Source organism: Mya arenaria, chromosome 5 (genome assembly GCF_026914265.1).
Source record: "Mya arenaria isolate MELC-2E11 chromosome 5, ASM2691426v1".
In the NCBI taxonomy this organism is placed as follows: Eukaryota; Metazoa; Mollusca; class Bivalvia; order Myida; family Myidae; genus Mya; species Mya arenaria.
The window spans coordinates 28,291,354-28,301,823 of record NC_069126.1 but is presented as its reverse complement, the minus strand read 5'-3'; the positions used below and the strand labels follow the sequence as shown (position 1 = coordinate 28,301,823).

At 34.2% G+C, this 10,470-nt stretch overlaps 1 protein-coding gene across 1 annotated transcript; it reads left to right on the top strand.

The window, feature by feature from the left end:
* The first annotated feature begins 346 nt into the window (after nucleotides 1-346).
* LOC128235589 (probable muscarinic acetylcholine receptor gar-1) lies at nucleotides 347-5,287 on the top strand. Its single transcript, XM_052950399.1, is given in 5 exon segments — nucleotides 347-350; nucleotides 1,142-1,321; nucleotides 1,324-1,406; nucleotides 1,409-1,530; nucleotides 4,549-5,287. Coding segments are annotated over 5 exon segments (1,128 nt in total).
* Nucleotides 5,288-10,470: the final 5,183 nt, after the last annotated feature.

The window sequence follows — 10,470 nt, the reverse complement described above, 5'->3', positions numbered from 1 at the left end:
GCTTAACCAACACTTTACAAATGATGGACGACGAAAAAACAACACAGCTCATACATACACCACATCAACATTTTGTTATCTTTAGTGTTCGGTTATCGTCAATGACATCTCACTAGGAGATTAAGTTGAGTACGCAATCTGATACAGATCTGTGGAAGACGACTTCTCAAATATGAGACCGACCTATTTACATTATTGCAAGAGATGTGTATTTTTTTAGGTACAGCCTTGAAAGGCTCAATACAAATAAATTCATAAGTGGCCTAATCAAGTTAAGGAAAACTCAAACTAACGTAAATCAATACTTGTACTATAAATATAAGGCTAGTATGTAAACATAATTGTTATGGGTATTTTTACTAAACGTACATGTTTACACTATGAAATCCATTCTTTTAATGCAGAATTTTCCTGCGAATATTTTCCGATCAACGCAAAATCTTTGGATATGTTTAGACAATATCGCAAAAAAGGCCATGTCGAACAATTTAGAGAATAGGGATAAAAGGCTACACATTATTTTCTTTAAAAAATATAATAACTTTATCCATTCTGAAGTGAGATTATGAACTTTTGGCGTAAACATTAAGAAAGTAATGCGTAATTGATGTCAGTATCTGGGATCTGAGTCCAATATCAGACGTCCACTAGGTGTATGTTTCTTTACTCTAAAACATATCATTAAAAATATCATATCAACATGACAGAACAACACATTCCTAAAATCATAATATAATCTTACAAACTGCACTAGGTATGTCACTCCGTACTACGAAAACAGGCATTAATATAACACAATAATTCAGCTGGAATTCTTTTAAGATCTTCTCAAGAAATAGCATCTCTAACGGGCCTCTTAATCGATTTTACTTTCTAACACTGTATATAAGTTTCTCCCAGGTTTTCAGTGGAAATACTCCTGGGAGCTTCATGTCAGCTAGTGAAGCGCTTTAAACAATATTTCATACGTTGCATGTATGTCACTGAATTTTAAAGATAATATATCATACATTAGAACTGAATAGTAATTTGAAGAAGTTAATTCATTTCTACAATGACGGAATTGCTAATAATACTACACATTTTGAAAACACCACAGTAGTTAATACCGGAAACAATAAAACTGAGTTTGTGCCTCCAGATTTTCAAGTTACGGCTAAAAACATTATCCTTGCCGTGGTGTTGACTCTAATGGACATAGTGACAATATTTGGAAATCTGCTTGTACTTCTATCGTTCGCCATTGAGAGACGGTTATTACAACCATTTAACCTTTACATACTAAAGCTAGCAGTAACGGACTTCTTCGTTGCCATAACGGCAATGATACGCTGCTTGGATACTGGCCGTTCGGACGCATCATGTGTGGTGTGTGGATCTACTTTGACTTTGCGATGACATTTGAGTCTTTGAGTCTGTGTTTACGTTAGTCGCTATCTCCGTAGACCGCTTCTGGTGCGTCACATGGGCTATCAATTACAAAAAATTTAACAACCGTTGCCGAACAGTAATGATACTCATTTTTATATGGTAAGGAAATTATCTCCAACTTTCCTAAAATAAAAAAAACAAACAATTTATACATAATTCTACATGTCAACCATATAGTATATACTAATAGGTAATATGATGTGAGTAGCAATCTAAAATTTTCGCGTTGATAACAACATTTTATGCATTTAACGCAGCACATATTAAAATATATACAAAAGATATAACAATACTGTAACCATTCTTGTTTTCAATACGCTACTCTGTATATTCGTTTAGTAGAATGTAATTAAAAAACGAGCAGGGCTATTTTTTATCATGTTAACGTTGTTTAATACATCCCGTTTCTGAGTGACCAATGTAATATCCTTTATATACTTGTATTTGATTGCTTTTGAAAGTGTATTGAATCTTGTTACCACCTGCTACCATAGTTTATATTTTTTATTTTGTACTTTATATTAGCTTTTTTTATATCCAAACACTTATTCTTTAACTGTGAAATGATATGATACATTCGTAAATCTGGTTCGTATTCACGTATTGCTATCGTGTTTGTAACGATATTGGTTTTGATTTGTTCAGAATAGTACATCATAGAAATCGTTACAATATGTTTATGTATACATCAAACTCTTGCAGTGAGATAAAAATATTTTTAAAAAAATAGTAACTGTCACTGTAATTTCTCAGCATCGGTTTGAAAAGTACTCTATTTTAAATAAACACTCCTTAAAAACTGCAACACTGAGGTTTATTGACTAACGGAACATGTGTCCGCCTTTTGCCAAATACGTATATAGACTAATGACATAACTGACCACTCCCGTCCAAGACGGATATAGTGAATGGAAGATGTATCCGACTCACGCTGAAGAGACAATCGGTTACAACCTAACCAGAAACACCTTGTAGCTTTCCTTAAGCTGGATATGTAAACTTAACCATAATTTTAATGTCTACCTTAAACATATTGGCACATATATAAATGAATTGGTGTATTTCAAAATTAGTGTTATTGATTCATATATGTTCTGGTAGTTTTTGATATTCTTTCAAATGGTCAACATGTGTGCTCAATATTAATAACATACACATGAATGATACTTCGAGTGTGAAGTAACCCCATCATTGCCATTACTGGTCGTTTATGCATTAATCACATAATGTCATGCTTTAAAAAGATCCTTGTAATTATATATCATTTAACTGCCATAATCTTCTCTGTGAGTGATTACAGAAGCTTTCATTGATACTTGGATATTTCAGAGTTACAATCAATATTGATATAACAAGTTGCAGGAAGCCAAAGGAGAAAGTTAAAGCGGTAAATTATTCCAAGAAACACTTCAAAAGCAACTGACATGAGTCGGTGGAATAACTTTTCCTTTTTAGATTGTTTGTCACAGATATCATTTTACATTTTTGATGATTCCTAGGAACAGGAAGTGCTAAGCCGACGATAGTGGATGTAAACAGCATTGAAATAAATCATTACTGTAAATGGAATGTTTCACACAGTCCATATGTTGAATAAAGATTCTGCTTCCGAAAGGTTTTCATATAAAATGTCAAGTTAAGATTGTTTGAAATTGGTTTAATGGTAAATGCAACTTCGGTAATGTATGGTATTCTCGTACCAGATGAATTATTTGTGTCACTATGGGAAGAAATTCTAATGATAAAGCCATGAACGCCGACTGCAATTTTCGTTTCTGACGTATGTTTTTTACAAACTGGAATATCCATGAATATTTTCCGAATATTTAATTTTAATTCTCGGAATCCTTTTATTCTTGAAAATATCATCCAAGCCGGTTATAATGAATGCTATAATTTCCCATCTATCAAGCGATAATACTTAACATCCTCCTTTACAGGCTAGCGTTTAATCTGCTCGGAAGTGATCGATTATCTTTTGACACGAAAAACAATGAAACAGAAAAGGTCTTTAAATAACTAAATCGAATGCCTTACGTTGTGGCTATGGATATTATTCGATGAGAAATGTTTCATTAAGCGAAACGCATTGGCAATTATTTGGTTTTCTAATTATATCCTATTCAACCGGATCTAGGTAAGCATTAATAAGAATAAAGTGGTTCAAGTTTCATAATGATACCACCAGCACAATGATAGGTGTCTGTTAAGCAAAATAAACAAGATAATTATACTAATTTCATGGAAATAATTTTGATATCATACTTTTATCATCTTTAGGTCGAATGATTTGAATACAACGTTAAAGAAGATCGACACTGCAATCATTTGTAAGGCAACAATATACATGCAAATATTTCATAAAACATTCTGATTTCTATAAGCTGCAACCAACTTGGTCTCAGATTAAAAGTATTCATTTCTTTTAATTGCAATTTTTTGAAAAAAACATATCGAACATTAAAGATGTAAATAATCCGTTAACATCAAGTTTCATTTTAAACTAAGAGGGTTGTTTTAATACGCAGGTGGAAACAGTTGCCCTGGCTGCAAATTACCTTGTCATTTCATTCATATGCTTATAGAAAGTATTTAATATGCGATGTGTAATAAGACACACCTTTGGAATGTGTGCGTGATGATATTAAAATTACAAGTCTAATGGTGATATTTGCGCAAGTTATTTAAGACTAATGCTCTTCTTCTAGGAAGCTTTCAGGGATTCGTTGTAGTCACCTCATGCATTTACTTTTATGATCAATAAAGCCAGTATGAAGCTTTACTTAATATTGTTTCATTTTATTACATTTCGTAATATATTGTTATTTTTTCTTTGCGCTGAGATATTGACTAAAGCGAACGTGTAATACAGATGAAAATAATACAAATGTAATTAGTTCTAGAAGATGGATCCCTCGAAAGCGGTAAATACATCTTATATGTGAATATATGAAGACAATCGTCAGGGTTTGAATGAGACTGCAAAATTGACAGCAATATAAGGGTAAAATTAAAACTGTCAACGTCTTATAGCACCAGAATTAGTGGGTGTGTTTCAATTATATATATAAACAAAGTTTTTACTTATAAGGGTTTTTTTTCGGTCCTTTTTTGCAGGTTTTGTGTAGATGCAGTATGGACACCACCCTTTATCGCCGACAGACTGCAACATAATGAGGACCATTTCTGTATTTGGGAGCCGTCAGACAACCGCGAGTTTGTCATATTTGTGGCGTTAATAGGACATTACGCTCCTTGTCTGGTGATGGTTTTCTCCTATTTGAAGGTGCTCTACGTTATGCGCCGCCAAGCATTAAATGTCGCAGCAAACACGGATATCAGCCTTCAAACTCGAAGTAGCGTGCTTACGGTAAGAACTGATGCCAATGCTGCCAGGGCTAGCGTGTTGCAAAATAGTGAATCAAGAGGTGACCGTACGATAACTGATAAAACCCCAAACAAGTATTTGAGTGTCGGTAGAAGCACTGTGGGCGGAGCCTCTACAAGCCAAACTGGAATTGGCTCGAAAGGCAGATTGACAAAAACATCTAAAACCTACGACTCCCGGAGGAATCCAGTCACGAAGGAGAATGGTGGGAATGTTCGAGAGAGAAGGATTTTCATAACCCTGACTTACGTGCTCAGTAGCTATCTAATATGTTGGTTCCCGTATTACATCGTCTTTGATACGTACGCATGGGCACCAGAGTTAGTCCCGGGAGAGTTGTACACGTTCTTTTTTTGGATGACATACTTAAACTCGACCCTGAATCCGTTTATATACGCCTATACGAGTAAAGAACTTCGACAAGCCTTTATGAAGGTTTTTAGGCGTGTTTATCGATGTAGGCCCTGACGGCTAGTTTCGAACATGGGTATGTATCTGCTCACTGGTACTAGGTTTTAAGACGGATGTTATTGGAAAACAAAACTGAAAATAAAAAATAAAAACTAAATATAACGATGCTAAGATGTGAAAAAATATTGAAAAAAAAAATGTTTATCATAAATATACACTTTGTTATGTCTATGTTTATTTTACGACTCAGCTTATGACGTATTGGGGGTTTGCGACACAGCTAGTGTTACAGGGTCTGTTTATACCTGGCTTTCGATGAACCTTCGGAGACTCAGATAAAGAGGTGAACATGTATCAACTGTATCTAACAGATAGATTTCATAGGTATTTAATGTATTTGGTAGCGATTTAGTCCGAGAAGTTGGTATGTAACATCCAGTAGTCCATAACGTCCCCACTTAATGGTAAACACAGTTCTTAGCATTTATCGTCAAAGTGACGTCTGTTGCGTTGGTAGGACCAACGAATGGTTGACTCAACAGGTAGCAATAGAACCCATCTTGGCCGTAGCGGCTGATATGGTACGTTGTTCCTTTATTGTCCAATGGTAAGTAGCGGTAGCTTGGGTCGGATGGTGAGATGGTGGTGTATCAGATTAGGTAAAATACTATAGATGATTGAAAAACACAAGATCTGGTAAGGATGGAAGACGGCATATCTGCAAAAACAGGTGGTTGGCAACTAATTTGATAAGACATTTTATGTAGGTAATAAGGTTTAGTTGTCATTTACCTCGTTTGGTAAAGGCACTTATAACGTTGAAAAACACTGTAATTGATTAAGTACTCCACTTCTTTTATAATATTAATTATACATGAATTGGTATTAACACTAGTCCAACAGGATGTGTTTGAAAGTTACTAGATTTGGTAATTACTTTTAAACACTGTAAGTTTGGTATTTACCAGATTTGGTATGGTACTTAGTTTTCACTAGGTATGTGGAAGTTCCATATTTGGTCATTACACTTAAACAATGGTAGTATGGTATTTACCAGATTTGGTATGGGTTCCTTGTCTACACGAAGTATATGGAAGTTACCAGATTTTATCATTACACTTAAACATTGTGGGTATAATATTCACCAGATTTGATTATTACACTTAAATACTGTTTGTATGACATCTACCAGATTTGGTAATTACACTTAAACACTGTAAGAATGGTATTTGCTAGATCTGGTATGGGTACTTTGTTTGGCCGATGTATGTGTAAGTTACCAGATTTGGTTATAGGACTTAAACTCAGTAGGTTTTAAATTTACCAAATTTAGTCATTACAATAAAACACTGTTAGAATGGTATTTACCAGATTTGGTATGGAAACTTTGTCTACACGATGTAACCAGATTTCATTTAAACACTGTAGGTATGATATTTATCATATTTGGTTATGACACCTATACACTGTAGGTATATATTTACCAGTTTAGGTTATTTCATTTAATACAGATAGTATGGTATTTAACAGATTTGGTTTGGGTACTCTGGGTATCTTGTCTACAAGAAGTATGTGGTAGTACCGGATTTGGTTTTTACACTTAATAAATAAACGGTAGTCTGTTGGTTTTGTCTTAAGAGATTTATACCAATATGGTATTCGCACGGGATTGGTACAAGGTAAGGTAATGAAACTAAAATGTTTTTCGATACAAAACTGCACTGGAGATGGAGGGGTGCTGACCTAATACCAAATTAGTTTTCTTTCAGAAGTGGTTACCTGAATTGTACCCACATTCCTATACATGATACATAACAAAAGTCCGAGGTTCGCCGAATCAATCAATCATGTCTGCCGATATCTTCTGACATAGAAATTTGTCAGATCAGTTTTATTTATTATTGGAACTTATTCAGAATTGCTTTATTTTTATTTAAGGATATTATTCAAAGCCGAATAAACCATATGGAGCTGTTATTCGCTTTGTCGTGATGAGCATGTTTGTAAATCACGATGAGTTGGTGATTTGTTATTCGCTTGGTATTTCATAGTTGTTTTACTGTCTTAAAGCGGATTCACAGTTCGGAAAGGAAGGATTTGTCTAATAAGTTTGGCTCTTTTATTCTATATCACTGTTATATTGTTCCATACTGCTATAAGGCAATTTAAACAGGGTTAGTATAGTAGACAGGTAAAGATTGCACTTAGTATTGATTTTAATAAATCAGAAGTATTTTCCCTTAATAATTCTGTAAAATTCCCAATTACATTGGAATTATTTCATTCAAAGGGGGGCTAAGGTTTTTAACAATATAATATGTACTTTGTAATGTCTAGACGACGAAAGTAATTTGGACTGCAGTGTTGGCCAGTCGAGCTATCCGATTCGATCGATTTGGTTCCCATGTCGATCTCTAGGTCTGAGAACTAATACAACAAATACGTTCTTGTACTCTATATTGCCCTGTTGTTCGTATATTTAACATATTATATATTCTAGTTAATACGGTTCTTTTTCATTTACAAGTTATGAAGGTTTGCAGAAGGATTAAGAATTATGTACAAGTACAAGCTCAGATCTCGAAGAATGTCGATACAATAACTGCATACGTGCAGTGGGTATGAAGTTGCCTAATTGAAATCGTATCTTAAAATTATAAAATCACATACATCGGTAGAATCAATGCTATATGTGTTGTATCATATTGTCTTGTTATAATTAATCGTGGTACACTGTAATCTATTAATTGTTGATGTAAAAGATATTTCACCCAAACCCCTAGGAATCAAAATTATATATGAACGCTTCAGCTCAGAATAGTTGTTGGAGAAATGTCTGTTTTGTATCGTGTTGTTCCATGACCAGCGTTCGTATCAGTGGATAGCGTTGTAATGTATCCGCATGATATTTATTACACGAATAAGCTCCATATACGTGTTACCGCTCCAAAAGCATGGTATTTGATATAAAGATAACACAAATAAACCACTATCCAACATGGTCCATAAAATAATATAGACGGTCATTATACTCGCAATACTGCACTCTATCCAGTATTCTACATGCAGGAGAACCACAGTTCTTCAAACGTTACTTGTGTTGAACATTAACTGGCTTCACAGTTGGCGTACGTTATTCTGTCATTTTTTTTCATGGTAAAATGAGCATTTGAATGATTTTTAAGAGTATACTTTTCCATATATAAATATAAAAAGCTGCGCCATTCAAACAGCGACATGTAATTGTAAGTTAGCGATCTACCAGCACAGCACTCGTTCAAAAGACCGAACAGACACGCAAAACCTTTCGTCGTTTAAGAATTGTCATGATTATTTATAGACACCACGCTAATGATGTATAAATAGATACAAAATGATAAGAGGTTTGAAGGAATTACGAGTTGTGGCGTGTTCATAGCGAATATCAGCATGTCAAAACAGTTTTGAAATTTGACGTCCATAGTCGCAACGTTCGACATCCCTAGTGTACTTAAAAGAAACAATTTTTGATCCTCGTCTAAACGTTGTACCACAACTCTAAGTCAAATTGCGCTCATAGACGATTACCTCAATGTCTATATGTCATTTCGTGTTCTTCTCGACATGAAACAACTCGCAAAACGTCGCGACACTTTAGTTTAGGAATACTGCGTTATAGAAAGCTAACAGTGTTTCTTTATTCTATCGGAAAGTTAAAGTATGGGTACGACTGTGTCCGAATTCTTTGTTGTTTTTTTAGTAATACAATGGAAATTTCAGGGGCAAGCCCAGGAGCTAAATATGTAACAGTGATTATGTTCTAAGGCAAAAGGCTTCGGCCTGAGCCAATTGACTACAGTCACTCAACGCACAAAACAACACAACGGACCACACAAGAAACACAAGATCAAACTCTCGCGTGCCAACAAAAGTACCAATTAATTGTTTCAAAATCGTTGTAAAGGAAATAAAGTAAGTTTATATAATGATAAATGTGAACGTCGATCGGGATTAGCAAATATTCAGAAAAAATACCTCAATTTATAACTGTCTTGAGGAGGGAGCATAATATGTTCTTTAAAGTAGCTTTAATGTTTTAGCTCTTAGATTTGAAATAGAAGAGCTACGGAATTTAGTGGAAACTTATTTAGAAATAGCTTAGTATAAGTATTTACCGGTTTTTCTAGTATTTTATGCGAATAAATGACATTAATACATTGCCTATGTGCGACCCCCTGTCATAATATCTTAGGTATTGATGATATTAGAAATCAGCTTACTCTACTATCTGTGCTGATTAAGTCGTTCAATAAAACGGCGCTATGTATTCGTGAAAAATTGTTATTTAAGTGTGTTTCATTTATTGCGTTATGATTCAGGTAAACTACGTCCGGAGCCATTCTTTGATAGGTGCTTTCAAGATATGTATAACCAACTTAAAAGGAAATGCCATAAATTAAGAGTTTGAATCTATCTTCATACAAATGCATTTTCTAACAAAAGTATGGCAACGTTTTGGGCCTTTTTTACTGTCAACAAGTTTGCCTAAAAGACAATTATAACAAAGTATCTTGTTCTAGTTACAGTATAACCATGTACAGACCATTTTTGACATACATGCGAAACAACACTTTATTGATAACATGAAGTGTACCAATCACACAATTCAATCCAATTGGTTAGCCAAAGGGCGCCGGGTGTAATCGCCACGACCTTCTTAACCACAATATATTTGTTTTATCAAAACTTTTGTTCTCCATATTCTGTAAAACTATGGAATACATTAATCTTAAAAACCGCTTTATCAATATGTTGTTACTGTTGTTACAGAATTGCTTCAGTGCCTCCTTTAACGTTTGTAATCTACAAGCGTAAGTTTGTTTTCTTCGGAAATAGTAAAAATAGCTGCCGATCTTTTATGACGTCGATACATAGCTTATATACGGATACTTAAGAGAAGACTTTACTTCGCAACAATACTTATATATGAATAATGGTCACGCTAAAGCTTAATTGCAGGCAAATTTGTGGTCGCGTGATGTTTATGAGGTGGAAAAGACCATGACAAATTTATCAAAACTTGTCCAACGTACATTGTTTATAACATCGTTGTCATATATAAAAGGATAATTATAGGGAGTTTATGAAATATTAACAACAGGGAGTTTCAGACACATTAAGTATATTATATTTAAGAGATATAAGCTTAATGGAGTTTAAGACATACATGTTATAATTACAGGGAGTTTCAGACACATTTA